This window comes from Harpia harpyja, chromosome 18 (genome assembly GCF_026419915.1).
Source record: "Harpia harpyja isolate bHarHar1 chromosome 18, bHarHar1 primary haplotype, whole genome shotgun sequence".
Classification (NCBI taxonomy): Eukaryota; Metazoa; Chordata; class Aves; order Accipitriformes; family Accipitridae; genus Harpia; species Harpia harpyja.
In genome coordinates, this window is record NC_068957.1 from 24,473,103 (window position 1) to 24,499,825 (window position 26,723).

General features: G+C 40.0%; 1 protein-coding gene across 1 annotated transcript; it reads left to right on the top strand.

Annotated features, from left to right (window-relative positions):
• Positions 1–14,069: 14,069 nt before the first annotated feature.
• CHMP1B (charged multivesicular body protein 1B) lies at positions 14,070–25,534 on the top strand. The gene is made up of 8 exons (XM_052813460.1): positions 14,070–14,221; positions 16,680–16,777; positions 17,515–17,661; positions 18,376–18,444; positions 18,743–18,850; positions 19,871–19,914; positions 20,778–20,850; positions 21,882–25,534. The coding sequence occupies exons 1-8, from the start codon at positions 14,206–14,208 to the stop codon at positions 21,924–21,926; spliced, it is 600 nt and encodes a 199-aa protein (XP_052669420.1). The 5' UTR covers positions 14,070–14,205; the 3' UTR covers positions 21,927–25,534.
• Positions 25,535–26,723: the final 1,189 nt, after the last annotated feature.

The window sequence follows — 26,723 nt, forward strand, 5'->3', positions numbered from 1 at the left end:
GAGCCTTTGGAGGTCCTTGTCTTCCTCCGAGGCAGTGGCTGTATTTAACCACAGCTACACAACCTGTTAAGCTGGTAGGGCCACTCCTGGGTATTGTATTGATTTATTATTGTAAGGAGCATTCATTTCTTTAAATAAATATTTTTATAGTTTTTACTTCTACATAGGTTCTTTTAACTGCCTATCTCCTCTAGTCTTTTTCCAGAAGAAAAATCACTTCCCTGCCACATTAACTGAGTTTAATTTTCTCCTTAAATCTGTCCCAGGCTTCTCATTTGTTCAGTGGTTGACAGAGTATTTTCAAAGTCTAAATATTAATCCATTTAAGAAAAGAAATGAAGCATTTGGGGGGAAAAAATAAACTTTCAGATCTTTTTCAGAACCAGCAGTCTATTTTCTTCAATCTCTTTCTGATTTGAGTGAAACCCCACGTCCTTATTTTAAATTGACTATCAACATCCCATTACAGAACATGACAGCTCTGTAGAAGGTTGTGTCAGTCTTACTGGCAGAGATAAGCTGGAAATGAAGCTTATTCAGTAAATTCATGGTAATAGAGCAGGGGCAAAATTTATTAAAAAAAAAAATCACCCCCATGATGTAAGGTCCCTTGGTTTTCACTGTATCATTGACTTTCAAAAAGATCTAGCTTAGATTTACACCAATTCTTCTGAAAACTACACAGTCTGGGAGCATGAAAAACCTTGATTGCAATTATCATGGCAAGAACACGTATACCCACACGCTGCACATCAGCACGGCTTGTTTTTTATAGCCCCGATGTGACCTACAAGCAAGCTCCTGCAGCTGGACCGAGCTGTGGACCGAGCTCTGGGGAAGAGCGAGCAGCTCTCAAGGGCCTGAGCAGCCTTCCCATATGTTAGCAGGCAGGTTATTCCCCGGTAATTTCCCATATTACCTTATTTATACTTAAAAAGAGTGATCTGTTTTCATTTTCAAATCAAGTGTATTGTTCTGGTGGAACTCAGAGGTAGAGAATCAGATAATTAATGCCAGTATTGGACAGTTAAATGGTTTTATTGAACTGATTCTTTTATGCCCTCTGGCTGCCTGCTTTTCAGATCCTGGCAGGTTAGGTCTGAATACCCAAACAGTATATCCAGTTACAAAGGCTTTACATTCCTGTTTTCCTTCTTGTTCTCCGAAGAGACAGGAGAAATCCCTCTGCTACTTCATATAAATAATGCCCATATTGGAAGGAGTTTTCTTTCCATGAAACTTTGAAGGAGACGGTGACACTTCAAAGGAGAGCCAGAAGGAAAAAGAGGGAGAAGCTGGCACAGAAGGATGTCGGGAAGGGACACCAGGCACCTCTGAACCAGTAACACGAAGTGCTGCCTTAGCATCTACCATAAGCATGTTCCCCATACTGTGTTATCCCCCATCCTCATGTCACCTGTATGAATTATGGAAGTGATAGGAAATCACTGGACATCAATAGTCCAAGCACTCATTTGCTGCTGCCTCTAGCCCAGCGTTAAAGATATCGTATATAAACTTATCTGTAAAAGCACAAGCTGGGCAGTATAAGTAGATAAATTCTGTTTTTCAGCGTTGATCCTTGGCTATACATCGCTTTATGCCAACGAACAGTGCCCCAAGGAGGAGGTGGATTTCTCAGGAAAAGCCGGAGACTGCAGACTCCACACAGGCTCCCACAAGGGCTGCTGGGCATATCCCAAAGGGAAAAGTACCTGAGCAATCATCAGCCTGGGTCTATTACCAGCAATTTTTGCAGGCTTGAAGGACTAAATTCTTACATGCACGAAATCTTGACATCTGTAGAGTCTCCCAATTGTAATTCTGTAATTTGTTCTTCAGCCACAAAAATACAGTTTGGTTGCGTGTGAATTATGGATCAAGATGTGCAGTTATTTACAGCGTGTCACATAAAGGAAGAGCTGTTTGTGGTCACCAGGTCTGTCAACAGCACTCTGGTCTTCTAGAAGAACTACTACATAGCAATCCAGGGATTTGGGGAGTTATTTGTTTGCTTAGCACTGATGCTATGTACTCCAGGGTCTCCTGATTAAATTTATGCAGCTTGTTATTAAATTAATACCAGCTGTGACAAAATAAAACTCTGCTGCATGACCAATTTGACTCACAAAGCACAGAAAGTTCTCCTGTTCCTGACTTTGTTATTTTCCATTCTGCATCCTTCTACTCTTTACTTCAGCTGGCACAGAAAAGGCCAAGACAGAACACCTCTCTGCACCTCTCCGCCTACGTTTCTTTCTCCTCTTGAGCACCATCCAGAAGAGCCCAGTTGTACAGGGCATACAGTGCTGCCTCCTCTCCAAGTTACAGCATCGCCCTTCCTCCATGCATGCAAAAGGGAAACCAGCTGGCTGCGGGCACTTTCCTTCTTCGGGTTGCTTTTCGTGTTGTGTTTCCCTCAACAAGAAAGTCTACAATGTTTTAAGAGCATGAAATATGACTAAGAGGAGTTTTTGAAATACATATATATATATAAAGATTTCTTTTTAAAAAATATAAAAATAACAGAAAATGAGCTTTTTCTAAAACATGAATTGTTGGACGCTCCTTTCCATAGAAAGTTTCACAAGTTCCAGTATTCACTCTAAATGAGAACAATTTTTGGTGAATTTTCTGTGGAACAGAGACTCTTAGTTTTGTCCAGTTTCAGTGGCATCTTTTAAGTCAAAATATCAAAGAAGTATCTCTGTGAAAGAAGAACCAGTACTTCAGTACTGAATGAAGCAACATTCATATTAAGTCACCATCAGTAGCAACCTCATTGTCTCCTGTCGCTGCCTTATACTACTAGGGATTGTATTGAATCATGGAAATGCTCATTTTGTGATTTATAACCACACAGTATGTGGTGCAAAAAATTGCCTGGATTAACAAGCCTTTTTACATCCACAGGTACATGGTCCCCTATAGTCAGAACATCTGCGTTTACCCAAGTATAGAAAGTGGGCAGACCTATATTTTGCCATCATCTCTCCACACTCAACCAGGACTAATTGCACTGTCGTTAACTCTTTGAACTTGACTCACTGCAGCTGCCAACCATTTGCAATGGAAATCTGGTGTGTCACCAACGTTTCAGGCCATCAGTAATTCTCACTGTTTCAGAGTCCATCTGCTGTAATGAATATTGCTGCAAGTAGAAGAGCAAAGTAGACAGTGGGCAACGCGTGCTCGTTCCTGTGCCAGTGTTCCTCCACCAGAAAAGACCGAGGAGGCCAAGCTGCCTGGCTCACCCCAACGGCTAACATCATTCAGCCTTCTGTAGCCAGCTGCTTTTGCTTCAGAGATGTACAAATGCATTGGCTAGCGAATATCCCACATTACCTAATGTCTTTATCACTTTAATTTCTTTCTGCTATATGTAGATTTTCAATACAATGTGAGTCAAATCCTTGTATTGCTTTTACTTGGCATCTGCTAAGAAAACTGCATTTTAATCACAACAGTGTTCTCCACAGCATTACTTTTAAAGTTCTCAGTAGTGTGTGTATCGTACCTGGATTGACCTGTTCTAATGTTCTATCCCCTGAATTTCTTTTTAACGGTTACTTTCTTTTGCACATCACGTGTGACTGACATTAGGACTGACTAAAGGTACAGATCAATTATTGTGATTAAAATTGATCCTCACTGGAACGCACTCCGGGCGTCACAGTTCACAAACGAACGCACATGAGCTCATTTGGCTTGGTCTTGCAACCATTACATACGGTGAGAATTTAATTGAGTCAAGAGAATTATTACTATGTTGAAATTACAGTATTTGATCATCAGGAGAATAAAAAGCAAGCTGTGCTTATGTACTTTATACCTAGTGGTAAAGTTGTATTTGGTTTTGAATGCGTTTTAGAAATGAGCTATTTTATAGCAAGAGCCAACGTTTGGGAGGTTTATGCAATATGGGACCTCAGGTACCATGAAAATAAAATGTGCCTTTGTTTCCTCTTACAAAACATGAAGAGTAACACCTATTTCTGTAGGCTTAGCTGAAAGGCATCAAACAAATGCTAACTATTTGTAACACACTGCATTACGAACTCATTATAAACAACCAACCTGTGACAGCTACTATATTGGTCTATACCTGCATGTTAAAGCACATAGGAAAGGGGAAAAAGAGACAGAAAAGGGGCAAAGCAAAGGAAGAATAAGAGCAAGAGAAAGATTGAGCTGAAACACCACAGACAGAGAGGGAGAATTTTGTTTATGTAATGAATGTTTTAAGCCTCTTTGCCTCAATCCTGTCCTAAAAGCCATCACCACCTGTAAGTGTATGCATTAAAATGCCAAATCCATACACCTCTGTTGTGTCTGGAAATTGAATTCTACTGTAGTTTTTCAGCACTCATTTAATAATTTTTTTTTTCATATTTTCAGTTCACTTCTTTTCTAGCTCATCCTCTTGTGCAGCTTAGTTTGTCAGTTTTATTTCTCAAAAGTGCTATGGAGGGAGCAACATATAATTCACAACTCAATAAAATTTAAGAAAAAATAAATGTTTGCTGCATCAAAGATGAGATGGAGATTGTGTAGGAGGGAAGGGAAGGGGAGGAAGCAGGAGGTAGACTTTAAATTGCTTCTTTCGGAAGAGGTTTGAGAATTGAGAGTTGGTAACTCACAGTACAAAATGGCTGAGGCTCTAAAATGGACATATCAAGAATTCAAATGCAAAAAGCAGGAGGAAAGCATTCAGAAATAGTGGCTGTGCAGGGTGATTTCAGCCTAATGAGAAGTAAGCACTCAGTACTGGAAATCTATGATTTGTCTCAAGTAAGGTAAACCCTTTTGTTTACAATTTTATTGGCTGGAAAAAACCAACAACTGCATTTTCATATTTCAAAAACACAGGATACAGCAAACTCCTCCTCATTTTACAGAGGCAGAAGGTCTGTACTGATAGTTCAGAGATTAGTCAACAGCTTTATTCATCTCAAAGAGAAGGTCATTCAGATGCCAAATAACAGTGACTCAAATGTCAAAATTATCACTGTTCCTTTTTTCTAGATGAGACAGGCTGGAGGGTCTTAGCACTGACTTAACCTAAGTGACGTCTCATTCTGCCCCCAAAATACAGCTTCTGGCCAGCTGAAGAGTTACTAAAATGGAGCTGAACTGGAAAAGCCCAAAGGCAACCCAGCTGCACAGCACAGGTATTTTGTTTTGGTATGTTAAGTACAAGGCATTTATGTTGTGGGGAAACTTGCCAAAGTAGGGCCATTTCCCTTCCACACCTGTGACAGTATTACAGCTTTCCAGACAGCAGCAGGGAGAAGTCTCGCAAGGAGGGTCCCCCGCTGCCTTCCACGTGTGGTGCTCTCGGGGGCGGGCTGTCGTCGTATTCCTGGCATCAGGGATGCTGCTAAGAGGATGGAAGAGAAGCTATGAGTCTTCTTGCAGCACTCTGCAGTGCAAGCTGGCTGTGCCAAGGGAGTAAATCAGATCAAAGTGGTAATACAATTGAAAGAGTTTGCTTTCACTGGATCTTTCAAGGAAGACTGGGCATTTAAGACATACTGGCTTTTTCCAGTCCCCTTCCAAACTTTTAATCTGGAAAAGCAGCACCACACTGCTATCCTGCTATGACAAAGAGTCCTTACTATCTTCTAAGCACTGGGTTTTTACTTGGACCCCCAATTAATTAAAAAAAAAAAAAGAAAACCTTAAATGGTTATGAAATTCAGAAGCAGATTCCCAGTGCTGTAGCTTTTGTGCAAACACTCCAACTGCAATGGCAGCGACGGAATGACCTTTGGTTGACAGCAGTGCGAGGAGAAACAGAAGTTGTCCCATTTTTGCTGAGGAAAAATGTATCTGTCCAAGTAGACTGAAAGGGGATGGGGTTCCCTCCATGTGAGCCAGGGAGGAGGGGAGAGGAGGCAGCAGCTGCTTGTGAGAATCGGGGAAGAAGTCTCCCCGTCTTCCCATGCAGTGAAGAGTTGCGCTCCCCTTGCATCAGTCCCTGCACTTGGACCTTTAAAGCGGAGGACCAAAATGGTTCAAACTCTGCCTCTTCCATGGGCAATTCCCTGCAGGAACGTGCAGGTGGAACGGAGATCAGAATTATCCCCACGCTCCTGGCAATGGCACCCGACCGTGTATCTGCAGATTCCCCCAAGCTGCAAGATCAGCATATTAAGAAGTCTCAGTTGATATAATTTGCCCTGCAGTATTTATTCCCTTCTCCATGAAACAGTAAATTTCAAATGAAAGCATGCAGAGAATATGCAATTTATATATTTTAATGTACCTTCAGTATGTTATTATAATGAAAATGTTTACAAATATATAAAATACATAAGTTTCATTGCAATCTCTGCTAACATCTTGGTATGTCTCTACATCTGCACCCACAGTAGACAAAATATTTAACTTAGGTTGCTGAAGACAAATGCTGGGTAATGTGTTTCTTCCAAATTTCTTTGTGGTTTTTTTAGTCATGAAAACTCAGTGATTTATGTCAGGAAAAAAACAATAAAATATATTTCCCTAGTAAAGCTGCTTGTCTCTTAATCACTGCAACACTGATAGGATTTGATAATAAACAGGTCAATAATCCTTAAAATCTTCTCTGCAGTTTAATCTTCTTAAAAGCAACAGGACTCTGTAGAGAATAAGCCACACCATCTGCAGATAAGATCAAAAATAATAGGTGGATGAAAGAGTGGAGACCACCTAAAGCGTTCCCTTCTGCAGTTAAATGCTGTACTCTAGCATAACTCTACTTAAACAGCGTGGTGCTTGGGGTGAAATGCATCTCCCATTGAGTCAACAGAAATTCTAGTACTTCACATACTCTATACTGACATATAGCCGACCAAGTAATTGCAAAGCAATAAAATCTATTTTTCTTGTGACACAACCGCAACCACAATGTTGCCATGGCAATGATTGAGCTTCATTGGCAATATTTCATTTACAATCTTCCAGCCATTTAAAGGTTTTTTTCCAAAAAAATGAATAAATGATAGTGTGAGTCAAAAAAAAAAACTTAGGCTACTTTCTCTAGACACTTACTACTTTAAAATTAGAAAGCAATAATTTGCCATTTTTCATAGGTGTTATACCTGGTTAAGCTTATTCTTCAAACTGTTCAACTGACCAGCCCTCTGAACTTTGTGATGTTAAATTTCACTTGCACTAACACCCAGCTTTTAAAGAACATCTTCTCTATTGGTGATGTCACGGTACTAACACGTTTTTCAACCTGCAAGGATTTCACAGCTTGATTGTATCTTTCCAAATTTCCTCTGGCTCTTTAATAGGGGAAGCTAGCAGTGAAGTCAGAGGCAAACAGACTGATTTCTTGGGGGCATCCATAAAGTCCTCTCCCTCCTGCCTTTGTTTTTCCTTCTAATGCCCATGCAGGATGTTAGACGAAGGATATGAAACAGTGTCCAAGTTATGACTGCTGCTGTGAATGACGTAAGAGAAAAGGGAGGAAAGCAGTTGCCATACATTTGTTTGTAACTGCTCAGCTTTGCAGGTTTGTATTCTCGAGCAAATGGGAAAGACAGAGAGGAGCCCATCACCAGAAGAGTATTTTTTCAGCAGTTGAAATGGAAGAGGGATTTAAGTTGGAATTTGGCTCTGTTAGCTTTATGTCCTGAGCAGCACTGAAGAGGTTGTAGCCTAGTTGGCTCCCTCCTGTGTCAGCTGTGTGAATCTGATTTATACTTTTTCAGGTTTGATTGAGGTAAAGCATTATATGCTCCTATTTCTGAGCAGGTTTTGCTGCTTTGTTCTCTAACATTGTTGTGGATAATTAGGTCAGTTTTACTTCTCTTTGACATCACTGAAATGAATCTTTTTTTTTTTCAAAGGAGATGATCACTCTAATAGTTCCTATCTAATGTTGCTGCCACCTCCAAATCACATCCTAACTAATGAGTTCCAGTAATATGATAGAAAAAAATGTGGATATTCAATGATCTAGTGTCTGTTTCTGACCCTGGAAAACCTTATTCATTTAAGTAACTATTACTCATGAGAATTATTGTGCAAGCTTCTAGGAGGTTGATTTCAGTAGGACTGTTCATGCAGGAGCAGTCTGCTCACAGTTGGGTCTCTATTAAATATGTTAAATCTCTGCTACATCTCTTCACAGATTTGGTTTTAAAACCATAGACAATAATACCTGCTTCTGTGAACTAGTGATACTGAGACTTTATCTACCAAAGTGGATGAGATCCTGAAAGTCATATACCATAATTGCATCTTTTCCCATCTCCTGAAAAGGTACTTTACATAGACCTCTCCCGTTAAAAACACAAGAGCAGTGCAGCTGCTAGTCACCACATGTCTGTCACTGGTAGGTATTTAAAGCTTTTACAGTCAGGATTCAGCAATCTTTATCATTATGAATTCAGACTCCCGAGACACAAGCTAGAATAATTACTGTTACTAGCTTTGCTCAGAAGTGTCTTCTGCCACACTTATTACAGTTCATTTGCTATAAGTACTCCTACATTATTACCGTATCTACAAGCTATTCATATATGAATTTCACACAGTGGGGGTAAATGAAGAAGCTGTCAGTTCAGATACATCACTTTACTGGCAGGGCTTTGGCTGAGATGCTTCAGCAGAACACAACACTGAAAATGCAGCAAGTGAGCTGCCTTTCCTAGCGCTGCTGTGCCCGTGCCCAGCCTGTGGGGCCATCACTCCTCCGCTGCCCACCCAGAAGCCCCCACCATCACGTACGAAAGTAAGTCAGGGAAGTCCTCCGGACTCCTCGACCCAATCTCAAACTTCGTGTTCTGGCCCCAACTCCAGGAATGAAAGGTTTTCATTTATAAATGTTTTTATATGGTCTTTTCAGAAGTAACAAAATGAAGGAAGTAATTTATTCCTGCTGTCGTCCCATAAAAAGCAACAGCTAAATAATGCTCATAGGCATATCTAAGAAATATTATTCACTATGTCAAGAATTTAAAAGGCATACAGATTGATCCTAATAAATAAATACAGACTTGAATTATCATAAAGCAGGATTAAATTTCCTGTTCCAATACCTTTTCTGAACACCCTGTTCAGGAAGAATACAGATACCCATGTTTAGGACTGAGAGACAAGTTCATTCTCATGAAGAAAAAAATGTGATTTCATGTTTGAAAGCTTAGCTAGCTATGAAGTAATAAATCAGCATTTTTTCCAAAGCATTCTGGTATCTGAAGAAAGCCTCCTCTGATGGAAGCAGTGAAGAGCAACCTTCTTAGCATTGTCCAATTTTCACTGCTTCTAACAGCTTCCAATTACCAGCCTTAAGACATTGAAAGACTATACTCACTTTGGAAGAAAAATCAGAGTCTTAATATCTATTTGTGTAACAAACAGATGACTTTGCAGTAACAAGGACTATTTGTACACTATAAAGAGTTTTATACATTCCATTTGAAAAATGCCATCCCTTCCCTATTTTGAAGGCTAATGGCACTCAAAGTGAATCAGTCAATAAACCAGCAAGAATGTTCTTCAGGTTTTAGCAGGATTAATCTAGTTGTTAGCTAGAAAGATTTGTTAAAGAAAAAAAGCCCTAGTCTGATAGTTTATTTCATCTAAATTTAATGATGAATGAAACCTAAAACCTGCCATGGAAGACCAAGTCTTGAAGAGAAAAGGATCTTGGCCTAAGTCTAACTGCAAGCTATACTCCTCTAAAATATGGTGCATTTAACTCTGAGAACCATTGTTACATTTACTCTGTAGCAAGCAAAGTCTGACCATGAAAAAGTTAGAGTTTGAACTTAGGGAGCAGAACATGTTCAGCAGGAATAACAATACTTTTAGCTTCTAGATTGAGCAGCTGTCAGTTTTGAATAAGTCAAGTGTTATCAGAAATTAAGCTTATGACACTTCTCAGATGTGGGATGTCAAGACTGTATCACTTTCAATCACCAGACAGCTGATTTTTTCCCAATTGCCACTGCCAGACAAGATGCAAGTCAAGCAGTAGTGATGGCAGCTCTGCTTCTGGGAATGGTACCGAGAAGATTATTAACTACCCCAGTGTTCTTCTGGGACAGTGACAGACATGGAGATTTGCTTTATGCTTAGCTGAAAGTTAATAAATGATTGACTCAAGAGGTCTTTTAGTATCATAAAAGATCAGAGCCCAACTCCTCAGTTGCTGTAAATGGCTGACGTTGTTTGGAATGCCAGCAGGTGAGACTCTAGCCCTATTTATCAAAAGAAGGCAACGAAAAAAAAAATTGCATCTTAAAACATATAACCTGTATTTTATATCTAACTAGGATGTATAACTTTCTACTAAAAGTATTCATTTTACTTCATCCTGTTAAAAATAGTTATTTAATTAAAAGCTGGAGGCAATCAGAAATCTCTTAAAGTGATTTGAAGGGTGAAAAAAGCCCTTCAGCTAACGATACGCTTGTGAACTTTATTTTTGGAAGTTCTGTTCCTATAATTATGTTCTATCTTGCAGCAAATTCAAAGGCAGAAGATCTTATTTTTTCGTTCTTTTCCGGGTGTCAAACAGTTTATTAGATATGATGAACGCTGCTGTCATTTTGTTCTTTCTTTTTTGGAGAGGAGGGCTTTGGGTGGGGGTCTTTGTCTTAGAAGAGGTCTGTACATAATGTTATGCTGTTGTTACCATACAATACAATAAATGAGAGAGAGAGAGAACTCCTTAGTTCTTTCAAAATTATTGGTTCAGACTCTCGATCTTTTAATAATTAGACAGCACAGCACGCACTTTAACAACTTCTGCCTGAAAGATACAACATCAGGAAAAAACCTGCATGTCAAGATATCAGAGTGACTTAGCAAGGTGACTCAAGAAAATAATTTAACTTGCTGGAGGACTTAACCACTTATTAAAGCAGACTGTCATGAGCTTATAAAATGACATCTCCAGCAATTCAACAGGGAACACAACTCACATTTGATCTTTGTGTTCCAAGTGACCCGAAGAGAAATGTTGCACGCTTACAGGGGTATCTTCTACTCAGGTATACTGAAATACGTGCAATAAGCTGCAGAATTGTGGAACTTTTTGATAAGTATGATAAAAATACAGTTTGGTATCAAGGCTTTATATAGGTCATCCTTGGTGCTCTGAAGAAGATTAAGGTCTCTGTTCTTCGTAATATTGACCTTGTTCCTGTGAACATTTGCACTAACTGCAAGTCAGTGAAAGTTCTTCTAGTAACTCCAGTGGGTGTTATATCAGTATCTTTTTTCAGGTTATTCTCTTTTTCTCAATGTATTAAAATTCTGCAACTTAGTCTACTTCTATTCTGTTCAGCCTCAAAGGGAAGAGCAGGGATTGCACTATCCCAGAACAGCCTACAGCTGCAGGTAGGACTTACCGCGGGGAATTCTGTGGAGGGATGCAAAATTTATAGAAATATTGCATCGGATTTATAGTCCATTTAATTAGCTTCATGGAATAGCATTCTGCTTCCTTTGAAAAGTAATTCCAGCTGTTTCCTTTGCTATTGGAAGACAAGAAAGAGTAGCAACAGAAAAATCTGATGTTACAAGTTTTCAATGTTTCCTCAGTGCATCGGAATTTTATGTTATTTGCTTGTCAAGTTTAAAAGTTATTATCCCTAAAAAAGTATTACAGTATATGAATATTGTATTTCATTATATTTGAAATGAAACTTAACACCATATCCTCAGAGGGGCTAAAATCAAAAACAGAACAGAATTTTTTAATGAAAGTATAAATAAATTATAGGTAAGGCCAATACAAAACTTTAGTCTATGTTCTCCACTGAGTAATAACCTAGCTTTAGCCAAAAGTGCAGTAACATAAACTACAGCTGAACACATATTTATCTTTAAACTTCTGAATTACTCCCACTGCTCTTTTGGTTTGTTTGAAGGTTGTTTACAGAAGCTTAAATACATTTTAAGGTTTGGTCAGACAAGGATATATATTTAGCAACAGGTAGAAGAAAATATTGGTATAATGTGCTTCCCTGCCTTCTTAGTATGGTTACATACCTTGTTTATTTTATATTTTTGTAATAAAAACATATTTTATATTAATCCCTCTTGATATAAATAAAAATACCCCCAGCTATTCTGAAACTTGGCATATAGCATTTTTGTATCAGAACCCAACTGAAAATATCAAATCAGCATTTTTTAGCTGACTACTGTTTTCAGGAAGAAAAAAAGAAGGCATATCTAATCAACTTTTTCACCTTTTCCAAAACAAATAAATATAATCCTGACTTTTTAACAAATATCTAGCTGATACTTTTGAATCTTGAGGTTAAATTCTCACTAGTAAGATCCTCACTCCTCAGTTATTATTACATGCTTAAATTTACACACAGTGAGTTGGTTTATTAGCACCCATAGGATGACACAGCGTGCCCACCATTAAGCCTGTACGTTAAGTATCTACAGGACCGAAGTTTTAACTTGCATCTCCTTAGAATAGGGATCTCATTTTATTTTGGTTTAGGCTATATTTAGTGGGGATGTTACTTAAATGGGGGATGAACAGCAAGGCGGAAAACTTTGCTCAGGTTGGTACCTTCTCTGTAGAAGGGCGAGAGCTGATTGTGAAGAACCACAGCCAGTGAATGACTGGCCAAAAAAATTACAGATTAAATTCAGTGCAGATGCATGTGCAGTCATGCATATGGAGAAAAGAAATCTAATTTCACAAATAAAACAAAGGTTCTGAGCTGCCTGTTACTATTCAAGGACAAGTGTTGGTTTATGATGGAACTGAACAGAAGGAATGGAAAACAAAACAAAAACCAGTATTACTATCATCAACAAAACCAACACAGTTTTATACTAAACCATTTCTCTGCAAGAAATGAAGCACGAAAAATGCTTGTAATGAAACAAGACTGAAAAAGCAATGGGTGTTTTCTGGAAATTTCTACAGAGTAACAAATGTCACCTAGAAGGTGAGTAGGGAATGACTGCTTACTACCCCTCCTGATAACTAACTGAGATGCTGTAATGCAACTAGCCAAGAGCAAGTTTGACGCCAACAGCAGTACTTCCCACCTCACACTGAAACTGTTGAACACCTCACGACTAGGATGACGGAATTTTTCGCGGATGCGAAGCCCTACGCGTAATCAAGCCATTAAATTCAGGATGGCACAGAAACGTGTGGCGCAGGGGGTACCTACATCACCAATTTCTGGATGCTTGGAGAGTCCCCCAGGGAAATATCACCCTCTGCTTGCCCTGTCCTTACACTGCTCTCCAGACACCCGCCAGCAGCCAGCCAGACGTGGGTACTGCTGTGGCTTGGTGTGCTCGCTCTGACATTCCCATGGTATGAATTATCATGCAGATGCACGTGTAACCAGTTCAAAGTTATACAACAGTTTTCTCAACCTCAGATCTACAACTTTTTATATCAGTATCTGTCCTCAAAAAGTTACTAACATTGTGTTTCCTTAACGACTGCTAACATCTCACTCTCTGAAATGCACTAGTAACTCACTCGAGTTCCTACAGTTGCTCTAGATACCCACTAAGCGGCCCTCAAATATTACAAAGCAAAATTTACTGTTCTTAATCTCTTTGTAAATTGATAGACAAGAGCTAAGACTGCTGCCGCAGGAAATCACTTCTACCTGCTGGCGCTTCCAGGCTGTGGCCGCACAGCCGCCAAAGCCAAAGCAAACCCCACACGCCACCGTCCTACCGCTTTCCCACCCGTCATCTTCCAACCCCACGGCGTTTGTGCTTGGCGTTTGTGCTCTCCACTGCTGGGCCTACTGCTGACAGGGGCTCTTCCACCTCGCCCCTCAGGCGGCCGAGACCGAGCCCCCCCCACCCGCCAAGCAAGCGGCCTGCCCGGCCGGCCCAGAGGCTGCACAACCCAGCCCGGCCCTTCCCCGGTGCTAGCTGACAGAGCCGGCTGAGGGAGGGAGAGGGGAGGGAGAGGGAAAGAAGCGGAAAGCACAGCCCCTCAGCCTGAGGCGGCCATAACCCGCCCTGAGGCGACCAACCGCCACCGCGCTCCCGCCCCGGTCCCGTGACCGGAAGGCGGCGGCCGTGCCGCGCGTACGCCCCGCCCCTCCCCGGCGCGGCTGCGTATAGCGTGGCGGGGCGGCCGGAAGCCGGAAGTGGCGGTAGTACCGGGTGAGGGGACGAGCGCCGGCCGCACCGTTCCCCGTCCCCTCCCCGGGCTCGGCCGGAGCCAGCGCCGCGGAGCCGCCCGCCGCCGCCATGTCCAACATGGAGAGTATCCTCGGGGCGCGGGTCTCGTCCTTGTGGCCCCGCCGTGAGGCGGCGCGGCCAGGGTTGGGCTGGGGGCGAGGGCCCGGCCCGGCCTGGGCTCGGTGGGGGCCGGGTCGAGGTGAGAGCCGGTCTGGCTCTGGGGCGGGGGTGGGATGCGAGGCCTCTCCGCCCGGGTGAGGGGGAAGGAGGAAGCGAGTCCCTTCCCTGACCGCGGGGGTCGGTGGGGGACAGGGGCCTGGCTCCAGAGGGAGGAGGAGGAGGGTGGGAGTGATGGGCGTGACAGGAGCTGTGCTTTCATAAACTGGGGGGTTGTCCTCTCTGCGTGGATGGAGAATGGGGAATTCGGTTTTACTTTCCAAGGCAAGATCAGCTAACCTTAGCTGGGGGGGGGGGGGAGGCTGTGGTGCACGGAGGGACAGCCCAGCCCCTGGGGCAGAAAAAGCAATTTACAGCGTAGAGCAGTGCAAAGTGTGCACCGCGGACATCTGACATGCCATACATCCAGCGCTCTGCACAGACTGGAATGATGTCAGCAAGGCTGACTCGTCAGCCGTCCCCCCAAACAGCAGCTGCTGTCAGCTGAACAAACCCAGCTGTTTCCTGCTGGAGAAAAGAAGTTGCACGTGGGGAAAACCCTTGTGGGCAAATTTAAACTTCCTTGCTGTATAAAACTATCGTAATGCGCTGGAGCAAAAAAAGCCTTAAAGATTACAGAGGTCTCGGTGTGGTTTAAATGAGCTGGCAGTGCTCGGCATTGCCAGTTGTTATGGCAGGGACCAGTGGGAGTGCTGGAGCAGGTGACTGTGAGTCACGGTTGATGGTGGAAGTCTGGTTTCACTCGGGTTATGGCGCATTGAGAAAGGCATTTCAAGGGAGGAGCGAGTAAGTGCTCGTCATGGGGTGGGAGGGCTGTGGAGGTGGCGGGGCGAGCTATTGTAATGTCAAAGGTAAATGTCCCAAGTGAGTAACTGAGGAAGTTATTTCAGAATAAAGTGCTCTGAAATGCTGTTTCAGTGCAATGGCTGTAAATAGGTGATGTCGTGTTTTACCTGGTTGGTCTGGTCTCTGACCTGAAGTGTACTGTTCAATGAACAACTTAAAGGTGTTTTCCTGTTTGGTAAATTACCTAATCTGTGGCTCAGTGCAGTACACTTACTGCTGCTGAAAGAGATGGTGACCTAGGCTTTAAAGCAAAGAAATGTAAACACAAGCAGCAATTTTAGCATTACTGGTAGCTACCTTACTAGATGTCCTAGGTGTATAGGCACAGCTGTTACCTTTTTGTAGCCTGCTTGTGATGTTTATAGGATAGGATAACAAATGCATCAACAGACTTCCTAATGTCTTCAGATTGCTGTCAGAGCTCTAAGATGCATGGCTGGGCTTTAGAGGAAAAAAAAAAACAAACCAAACAGTTCTGGAATAATTTATATACTTGAAATATTAAAGAAGCCTCAAGTACCTTATAATGTTTAGCTTTATGTGCTTCCACTTAACTGTTAAGCATCTTAGTACTTGCTGCATCTTCCTCTTGGGATATCAGAAGGTGGCGTGAAAGAAGCCTATAAAGCTTTGTACTTCCATTTTGTTTGAGAAAGACTGATATTATTATTTGGAAGCTTTCATCAACAGTATTTTAAGAGTATGGTTTTTTAATTGTTATTTTTACAGCACATACTTTGTCAGTAACAGTTTAATGCAATCATTCTAAGTCACTATGAAGGCTTGTTCTACTGTCTTCTTAGAGCTTTCAGCTTAAGCAGGACTTGAGCTTTACAAAAAGAAAAGTTTCTCTTGCTGACTTAAGTATTCTCTCCCCAAAAGTCAGATGACAGAGCTGTCAGGGACCCCAGAATCGCTCACATGACAGAGGGCTGGGAGGCTGCTCTGTAAAGGAGCTGCATGAGCAATTTAAACCCGAGATCATACTGTGGCTTGAAAGGGCAGCCCTGCTTCCTGGTTTGTACCTGGGCATGGTCAGCCAAGCCAGTTTGCTATTACACTGTTAATTTGGCTTATTCCCCCATTTCAGATGGGGAGGTTCCAGGCAGGCCAGCAAACTGCACTTCCATTTCACTGAGAGTCGAGGACTCTGGGTGTGTAAGTGAAAGTAGGCGGTAGAGTAAGACTTGCAGTTCCTCTTCAGGGCTGTTTGGTTTGTTGTGTTTATCAGTCTGAAGTAGGTTTGATGTTAAATGGAGCCAGTTTGGGATGTGAACTTACTTTTTATGGCCTTACATTTTAGAACTCAGATGGTAAGTGGCATTATAATTGTAAAGCAGCTTAGTAGGTCTCCTTATTGTGAGAATTTCAAGGGCTTACTTAAATAACATTTTCCAAGTTTTAATACCACTGATGGGGAAACACAGTATACGCTAGGTTTGGTAGCACTTCAAACAGGAGAGCAAAATACTACAATGAAAGGATAGATCCTGTTCTTGAGCCCTTAACTTGCGCTGCAGAACACCTGTTTAATTTGAAGTTTGCTGCAAAGGAACTCAACAGGAACTCAAAAAAATGCGACAAAGAAGAAAAGGCTGAGAAAGCTAAAATTAAGAAGGTAAGCAGTGGCTCTGAAGCTCTTTGGGTCTGTTGTTTACATATTGTAGCAGGAAGATATCTGGTGGTTTTGCCGTTTTCCTGGTATGCATGCTAATAATACCGTGATAGATGCTTGTGATTTAAAATACATGACTGTAAATCTTCCCATACTTATTAATAAATGTGAGGATGTGTTCTTGTGTATCCTTTTGTACAGCTTGTGGCATTTGCTTCCTGAGAAGCTTGTCTTGTATGTATTTTGTTAGAGACTGTTGTTCTCAAAGTTAAAAATATTTAATCTTAATGTTTATCATCTTGTATTAAAAGAACTTATGAAGAGGAACTTGAAAATAGTTTTTGAGTCCTTGAAGTAGTAAAGAGAGACTAAATTTATTTGACTGTATTTTTGTCCATGAGATACAACCATACCAACTGTATCTTTTGGGGTCTTGATACTGAAAACGTTTTTAGGAATGAGAAAAGTATGTTTCTATAGCTCTGTAAAACCTTCTACTTGAAGTGCATGCTAGATACCTTCCTTGGAAAGAAGTTAGGGGTTCACATCATGAAAAAGTTTGGGAACTATTGGGGGAGGAGGGAGGGTTTTATTTTATCTTTTAATAGAAAAGATATTGTGACGAATTGATGCTTATTTCAAAAATGAAATAGGCTATTCAGAAATCATGTTTACAAGAGCAGGGAAGGTTAAAATGCTTTTTCTTTTTCCTTTTTTTTTTTCTTTTCTTTTTTCAACAGGCAATTCAGAAGGGTAACATGGAAGTCGCACGAATACATGCGGAAAATGCAATCCGCCAGAAGAATCAAGCCATCAATTTCTTGCGCATGAGTGCCCGGGTAGATGCTGTAGCAGCAAGAGTTCAGACTGCAGTGACAATGGGCAAGGTAAGTCTGTTTTCACAAATCTGTTGCAAGGATGAGACCTCTGATCTTCTTAGAGGTGACTTAATTCTATCTATAATGAGCTGAAAAGTTTCAGTTTTGGTTTCAGATGTAGCCAACAGTAAATCAGGTACTGGAATCCCCCCCCCCCCCCCCCCCCGGCAGCTGCTCTTTAAAAGTAGATTGCTATCCACTATGTTTTGTAGCTAGTAACTTCTGTGAGCTGTTATTACTCATGCTCGTAAGGATACAGTGTGTTTTACTGGTTACCCTTAAGATTATTGTGTATTTTGAAGGGGAGCAGTATCTTTGCAAAAAGTCATGGTGTAGGACTTGTGATTCCAGAAATCTTTTTTTAGCTCAGGTAGTTTTTTAAGGTACGCTACTGTACTGCTCTTCAGCCAGAGAGTTTATTCTGCCATATGATCTGTATGCCAAATATATCCCTTAACACTTGACAGGTCTCGAGACCCACAACAGTTAATGCCATATATACCTCGGTTCGTAGCAAATTTCAGCTCAGAATGCATATTTCAAGTGGTTGAGTTAATTTATAGAATTTGAGATGATAGGAGCTATAAAAAAGGTGTTCTAGATGGCAATCGTGTGTGCCCTACTATTTGATACTGTAGAAACTCTGTGGATAGACATAAGAGAGCTTGGTAAGAAACTGCTCGTTTTTCTTTCTTTGTAATAATTTCCTTTACCTCATTTCAGGTAACGAAGTCGATGGCAGGGGTAGTTAAGTCTATGGATGCCACGCTCAAGAGCATGAACTTGGAAAAGGTAAATAGACTTACCTTTCTTGGAGCTGCACACCAAAAAGCAGAAAGGGCAATGGACACAAGTTTTAAAAAGGGAAATTCCAATCAAGAGAAAAGGTTTTGCAGTGAGGTTGGTAGATCCTGGAACCTGGGCAGAGCCCTGACCAATGTGCTTGAACTGTGTTAGATCAACTTCAGAGTTGATGCTGGGAGGGGAGGGGGACAAGCTTCTGATCTCCAGATTCTTTCTTTGCCAGTTGAGATATATTTCTCGTTCTGTTATCTGCAGATCATTGATTTGATTCAATTTTTTTTTATAGATATCTGCACTAATGGATAAATTTGAGCATCAGTTTGAAACACTAGATGTTCAGACACAACAGATGGAAGACACAATGAGCAACACTACTACGCTAACAACACCACAAGTAAGAATAGTACATTTTTTTTTTTTTTTAAAAAGGGTGATCTTAAATTATGTGTCTAAACTGCATGGAAATGTCTGATTCTCTTCTTTCTGCCTACTTTGAGACATAGCAGCAACTGAAGCCTTTTTACTTTTCCTTTGTGCTTGTTTGTGATGAAGAGACTTTCAAATGACAGTCACAAGCACAGAGGATCCATGTATATGTATTTTTGTCTATTTCACTCTTATAGCAGGCTTTATTTTATATTATATGTTGAAAACTTTAATCCTCTTACTGGATAAGCAGCGTTTTGATGAGTTCTCTATGAACTTCTGAACCAGAACACACTGCAGCATTAATTATCAAAGCAGAATATGCTGTGAGAAAATCAATAGTTCTAACTCACTGATATTAACAAAAAGACATTAGTCACCATCAAATTAGTAGTAGTATATGGAATGGAAAGGTTGTTAATTACCTACTTTCAATTTATGGGCGTGTTTACTAAAATAAATCTTTTAAACAGTGCTTGACATAGTTAAGAATTCCTAGCACCTATCCCCTTGTGCTATTCCACAAGGAGCTATTCCAACAGAAGTTTTGTCAGAGAGAGAAAGGTACTGGAGATAGTGCTTTGTGAATAAAATAAACAAACCTAAAGCCAGATCCAATAAACCAAATCTATTTGGAGATGGGCTTTTTCCCATGTTGTGCAAAGCAGCATTTTAGTAGCTAATAGTCAACGCTTGAAATATTCACGTATATGTTTGGGTTTTTTTACAGATAAGTTTTTTAATTCTTCAGAAGCATTATTTCAGAAGCTAGAGTTCGATTAATGGAATTTTAACAGGCTGAGCACCTCTACTCGTTACTTTTGATGTCATACAGGGCCCTCTGGTGGTTAAGCACAAAAATGTTCTGTAAAAGCCATTTACCTTTAAATCAGTTTGATTAAAATAATTTCTGTTCTTTCAAGATTTAACAGAAAAGGTTGTCAGAAACTACAACATGCAACAATCAATTTTGTTTTCTTTATTCTAGAACCAAGTGGATATGCTTCTACAGGAAATGGCAGATGAAGCAGGGTAGGTAAAATTTTGAGTGACTTTCTTGAATAAATCTTGGTTCCAATAACCCTTCCTGGTCAACTTGAAGGTCAGATACCCTTGTTTTATATGTGTGTCTCTTGGAAGCAGAGGAGAATCGCCATTTTCCTTTCACCTGTGGACATTATTCTCGTAATAGTTTAGTTGCCAGTATTTCATTCTGTTTTCACTCAAAGCTACTGTGAATGTCAGGATGCAGGGATGGTTGTGCACAAGCCTAAAATCATATGTCACTTGTCATGTCAGGGTAGCATTTTATTATTTACTTGGATTGGCTTTAGCATTAGCAGTCCTTGCCATGTTTCTGCACACTTTTCTTTTTTTCCCCTCTTACCACATTAAAACTTCCTGTAGTTCTGCTCTCACAAGCTAGACATTGCAAAACAGGTTCTCATGACATATTTAAGCCTTTGGGGATATACCGAATTATTTCAGAGAATTTTACTTGCCTTCTTGGTGACGCATAAGTTGGAAGCGTCACTCTGTTGGCTTGAGGATAAATACTTTTAACAAATATTTTAGTAAAACTTTTTTTTCATGAGTGAACTTTTTGTCATTCATACGTATGCCATGTCTGATATACCTCTGTTAAACAGCAATCTCGCTCAGTCCTGATTAAGCAGAATTCATTTAGCTATTGCTAATTATAATATATGACTTGTCTTCTTGGTAATGAGTCAAATTTACTGATCAAGTTGTCTAACTAGCTGGAGTACAGCATTCATGGGATGCTGGTGGCCTCATGCTACCTCAGTATTCCCCTGCTTGTCAATTATTGTGCTCCTTCCTTTAGCCATGTATGCCTGACTTGGGTTTGGTTTTGTTTTGTTTTCTCCTATTAGTCTTGATCTGAACATGGAACTACCTCAAGGACAGACAGGTTCTGTTGGTACAAGTGTTGCCTCAGCAGAACAGGTAAACATTAGATTCAGTTGAAATCAGTGTTTTCTAGAGAAAAGTGGTGTGAGAATTAATGCTTTGCTCGGTCAAAACAGACTTGCTAAATTGTAAGTAGATATAAGCTGTCCGAAAGAAATAGTGTGTAGTTAAAACAGTCTTGCAATCAAAATAATTTTAACAATACATTTGTCTGCTTGGTAAATCCAGAAAGTTTAGCTGTTTGAGGTGTATTTTTGCATGGTTATTTCACGGAGTTCCAAACAGTTGGCTCTCCTACCTACTCCAAATTTAATGAATCCAGCTATCTCCCATAGCATACACGAGGCCTTTGGGGTCTTGTTTTCCTTCCCTTTAACATGTGAAAGGTCTTACGGGACTAGTGCAAAGAATTCCGCATTTGCTCTAGATGAATGGCTTAGAATTTCTTGTGTATGAGTGGATCCTGATGTCAAGGTTGCACAAATCTTTTGGTGAGTTGCTTTTTACATTCTAGGGGAATATATTTGAGGGAATGGAAAAAGTACAGTTTATTCCTGTCATCCCATCTTTGCAGAGAAGGCTTTAGGAAGCCTTATCTTAACTGACCAATCTTTGGGAAGCCCCAAGTATTCCCCATTCTTTGAAAAGTCCAGTTTCACCTTGTACTAGGCCCCCTAAAACAGACCTACTGCTATCTCGCTGTAGCAGTTCAGTTGGATACCAGCCTTGGTCAGTCAAGGCTGCACCCAAATAAGGATGCAGTTCTGTAAGAGCTGATTTACACTTGCAAAGATGATATATTAAGAAAAAAACAAACCCAACCCTATCTCTACTTGCCGTGTTCTTGAACTCATTCCTAGGTATCCACTGCTGGAGATAAGATAGCTGTATGGACTCTGGTCTCACCTGCTACAGCCATTCTTGAGGTCTTAAGCAAATCTTAAGACTTGCACATGAGATAATTTCATATCATCTGGACCCGAGATTGCTTGACCATTGCAGAACTTTGCAAAAGATAATTTTCATATTACTGACAGGTGGTTTCTTTGTGTTTTACAATTCTGCAGGATGAGCTGTCACAGAGACTGGCCCGCCTACGTGATCAAGTTTAAGTTAAACAAAGCTGCGGTTCTTTGTACATGCTTTCAGAATACCCTTTCTGTAACTAACCCTTCACTGCACTAGAAAGGTGTATACAGTATGGCTTAGGTGTTTGAATATTTGTAATATAGGGTACTTCGCTCCTAGCTTGCTACTCTTTCTAAAATACATTAAGTAACCCAAAAATTTCTGCTCTCTAATGTCTTTTTCTGTACATTTTGAAGTTGATATATTTTTTGCAAGCTTTTTTCACAAAATCAAGTTGATATTCTAAGTCAGCTAGTAATGTTGGTACATTCTAGCTAAAAGAAAAGTGGAGTGTCATTGATATATATTTTAAATTATGAAGTGATTTTTTTAAATTATGCGAACTGTTTATGGTTGGAGAACTGATGTAGTCAGTTCAGATGATTGTTGCAGATAACTTTCTTACACAGCCAAACTCCTGGAACACGCAAAATTGGGCAGTGTGGACTTCATGGAAAATATGCTTGTTAAAGTAGTGGACTTCAGTCTGAGTTTTTTAGTCTTTTAAAGCTAGGGTACTTGTGCTGAAATTAGGAGTTTAGTTCAAAAATGAGTTACCAAAAGCTGTTTTCATATAATTGGGAACTTGTATGGTGTCATCACTTTAGTACAGGAGGAATAAAAAATATTTTCCAACTTTTTGTCAGTTCTGTTGAATGTTGCAGCTTGCTCGTTGTTTAATGTCAAGTGCTGTAGCTTCTCCATTTTCCTTTCTTCTCAGTATCCTGGTGTGCAGCCAGTTATGCCACTCACAGCTCTATTCTACCAACGTAACATCTAGTTCCTGTGAATAGGGGATTCACGCTATCCATTTTTATAGATTCAAGCTGAGAAGCCTTACATGAAGTTACTGAAGCCTGCTTTTCTCCATTCCTTCTTACTCTGTCTTTGCTTTTAATCTGGTCACCTTTTTATACGTAAGGACAAGTCTCGTGATCATATTCCACACTTCAGTGTTCTTCCATATATGAAAGACACAGAAGTGCTCTTCCTCGGGTTCAGATCTTCACAGTCCTCCTTTCATGAGTCAAGGTCCCAGCCCTGTCTTCTCTAACCGGGACACTCCCTTAGATCAGCTTTTCCTCCTCCGCACCTCACAGCGGGTGAGAAGTGGATGAGTAGCATAGGCCAGCTCTGTCAAAGGGAGTTATGTTGGATTAAGAACAGCTGCTTTATTTTTTAAGGTATAATGTTGCTCTCTGCAGGTGAAATAACATGATTTGTAATATTGCAGTTGTATGGAGAAGCTAGTTTGTTTTAGTGATCCCTTTATATTTCTGCACAGTAAGAGAATCTACTGGCTGCTTTCAGTAGCTTCAAACTCTTGCTGCAGTTGTAAAGTAAAGAAATGGTTATAGAAATCTGTAGCTGAGACTACTTGTGATGTGTTGTGATAAACAGTGATGTTAAAATTCTCTTTTGGACTTTTTGGGCTCATTTTTTTGTTCTGTCTTTGTAGGGGTGAGGGAAGGTGTGAAGCACTAGACTTGGAATTAGTTCTTAATTTGCTGGTGTTCAGGATCACATGGGTTTTCCAGTGTTGGATACAAGAAAAAAAAAATACTTTTTTAGTCAAGCAGGATTTTTTCAGTGAAAATGTGCAAAAATGGTGAAACATTTCAGAGCAGTTTCAAACTCTATTTTGAATATGTTACTCAAATCACTTTGAAGGTTTAGCAGGATATTACATACTGAAGTATTCAAGGCTACTGTAAAAATAAGATAAGAAAAATAAGATACACAAAACAACCTAAATTGTTGTGGAGTTGTCTCTCTCATACTGGCAGCCTAAACTAAACCAGTATGTTTAAAATGTGGTCTTTTCACTTGTTTACATTTATTTTCAATGCAGCTTTCTTTTAAACACCTTGGATGTTCCTCCTGTAAATAGGAGAAATGGGAAGATGTTTAAAAAACATGTACTCACAGCTGTGGTCTTGGTACAATCCTTTCAAATTATTAATAAAACATCTTGGGAAAGGGGCTATATACTACATGGTTTTTTTTTCCCTAGCTCCTTCTGAACAATGTAACAAATTGTATAATGGTCTATCTATGCAACCAGGTTACCCACAACTGGTAACTGCTTGTGTGTGTGCCTTTGCCTTGCTGATCTTAATTCCATTTTTTTGATCTTCCGTTACTTCATATCATGATAGGATTGAAAACTTTCTGTTGTGTAATAGATCCACATCTGAGTTTACTTTATGCTTGCTTGTTGATGGACCTGTACCACAAAGCACCGAGGTTTTCAGTGTTTGATATTAGACAACTTCAGCTAACTTGTCTGGCTTATTTTACTGCTAAAGATTATGCTGCTTTTAGACTGTTCCTGGCCATTCTTAAACTATTTGAGGGGGTAGACAGGGATTCTGAGATCCCATGTGTTTGATTTTCTGAGTATGTTGCCTTGTTGTGAGCCTTGGGGCTTTGGAGGAATTTAAAAACAGAGAGATGAGACTGATTAGATTGCTGCAAGGTCAATTTTAAATAAGCTTATCTTACTGGCTATACACAGCCTGTTTCATAGTTCTGATCTTATCCCAGACTTGCTCACTCCAGTACCGGAATAGATTTCCAGTACCATTCTTTTAAAGGGATTAACAAGTAAACATAAAGGCTTGATTGACTTCCTCTGTGGGACTATGGTGCAAAGAGGTAGGCAGGTTTATCTGACTTGTGGAAGAAATACGCGTTTGAAACAATGAGTTTTTGCCCTGCTGACTTCACTCTCAGAATTGCTGCGTATTTCAGCAGGGCCAGGATTTTGTATCGGTTACTTCTGTGTATAGATCTCCTGCCCTCTCCTGGGGAAAATGATTTCTCTTTAGAAGCACTTGTGTATGAGAGCTGGCATTCAGAAAGTTTTAACACATTTTGAATGTATATATTTTTCTCAAGTCTTTTGGAAATGCTTACAACTGAAAGTTACTCTTAGAGCAATATTTGAGTTTCACATCCTTCCTCCATTCAGGCTTTCCTCAAAACTTTTGCTCTTTTCTGAACAACTCTGGCTCCTCACTCCTACGTTGCTAGTGTTTCTTGTAAGTTGACTGTATGTGTTTGTAGAAGTTCATTTCATGTTAAATAAATTGTATGCGCTTTTATGTAACCTTATTACCAGATACTATTTCAATATTTATGCTTATGAGCAGGCACATCTAAAGTGAAACATTGCTTGAAATGTTGCAAGATGGTTTTGCTCGACATTTTTTGCTTTGGTTACTAAAACTGCTAGTGTTTGGTAGTATTAGTCTTCATTCATTTGAATTGCAAAACTGAAAGCCATGAAGAGCTTCAGATGAAAGGAGAGGGAAGGAAAGGAAGAACAAGAACTTTAACGTTCTTGATTGCAGCAGGATAAAATGATCAAGTTGCCTTTGTGGAGATCCTCAGAGCCAAAATATAGTGAAATTTTGTTAAATATAATCAGCAGTTGTGTACAGAAATAAATTCTGAAGCTGGTGACATGTATAGAGAAGAGAAGAATTTTTGGAGCTCTAGTAGAGTTCATTTTGAAAACTGCTTTACTTGTATGGGACAATTTGTAAATGTAACTGCAAGTGGTAAATAAAATTGTACAGACAACTTATTTCGGATGTGTTCCTAGGTTATATGGCTGCTTGCTGGTGGGGCTTAGTACATGGATAAACAAGCAGAAGTCATGATGTCATCAATATTTTCCTGTGAGAAGATAATCAGAAAATAAAATCTTTATGGAGACAAGAAGAAAGTAAAGCGAGTACTATTCAGAAAGATTTGGGAGAACAGTTTAGGGGAGTAATTAAGTATAACAACATCAAATACAATCTATTTAAAATTTTATGGGGGTTTTTTTGTTTTTTTTTTTTAATGTTTAGTCTGGTGTGGAGTGTATCCCTCATGCTTAAACATCTAAGAGGGTTTTCTGTCCTTGCCATATATAACAAGGGGTTGTGTGGAAAACTGGCAGGAGACGGTGTGGTTTTGAGTTTGTCCTCCCCAGAGCTAAAACTTTTAAATAAAATTTTTATTTTCCCCTTCCATTGTGGTTTGGGAACCAGCAGAGGGAGCCTCAAGCTTTGTTTTTGCGTAGGTCCTACATAAATTCTTTTTTTTTTTTTTGAATTCTGAAAGAGGACTTTCACAGAGTCCTCACTAGCTGGGTTAAGGAACTCTGTCTCCTGTGGAACCTTTGGTTCTGGGCAGTGTCGAGTCTCGGAAGGACGTGCCTGTATCGGGACTTTGATCCGTGCCTAAAAGCTGCTCTGTTGCACAAAATACAACCTGGAAACATGTTGCACAGGGCCATCGGCTAATTTGTGTCCACACCTGGCCGTCTTTGCTAAATGCACTTCAAAACAGTTTTCTGTGGTCTTTAGGCATTAATTTGGGACTTTGAGATCTGCTGTTATGAGTATGACAGTGAGTAACTTTGTGCTTAAGGCTTGTTTTAAATTGTTTAATTTTTAGTTAAGTCCTTTGGGGTTTCTTTAGCTGTTGTGTTGTTCTTATTTTTTGTCCTGTGATAATTATTCTATTTTATACAGAAGGAAACGCACACTGTGTACTGGTGGGAAATGTATTTTAGTAGAAAATTTCATTTTCTTATTAGAAATATTGCCCACGTTGAGATTTGATTTGATGAAGTATTTACTTTGGTTTCAGGATTCTTTCTGTCTGTATAGCGCATTGCATTTTTTGGCTTTAGCATTAGCATTCATCTGTTGCAAAGGCCTGGTTTGGACTAACAGCAGCATACTGCTCAGTACTTTCTTTTTCATCAAACAATATTTTTTCAA

Excerpts from the sequence above, each read along its gene's own strand:
- CHMP1B (XM_052813460.1), top strand. Across the intron at positions 17,662-18,375 it reads CTGCAGTGACAATGGGCAAG|GTAACGAAGTCGATGGCAGG; the intron begins GTAAGTCTGTTT and ends ACCTCATTTCAG. Across the intron at positions 18,445-18,742 it reads AGAGCATGAACTTGGAAAAG|ATATCTGCACTAATGGATAA; the intron begins GTAAATAGACTT and ends TTTTTTTTATAG.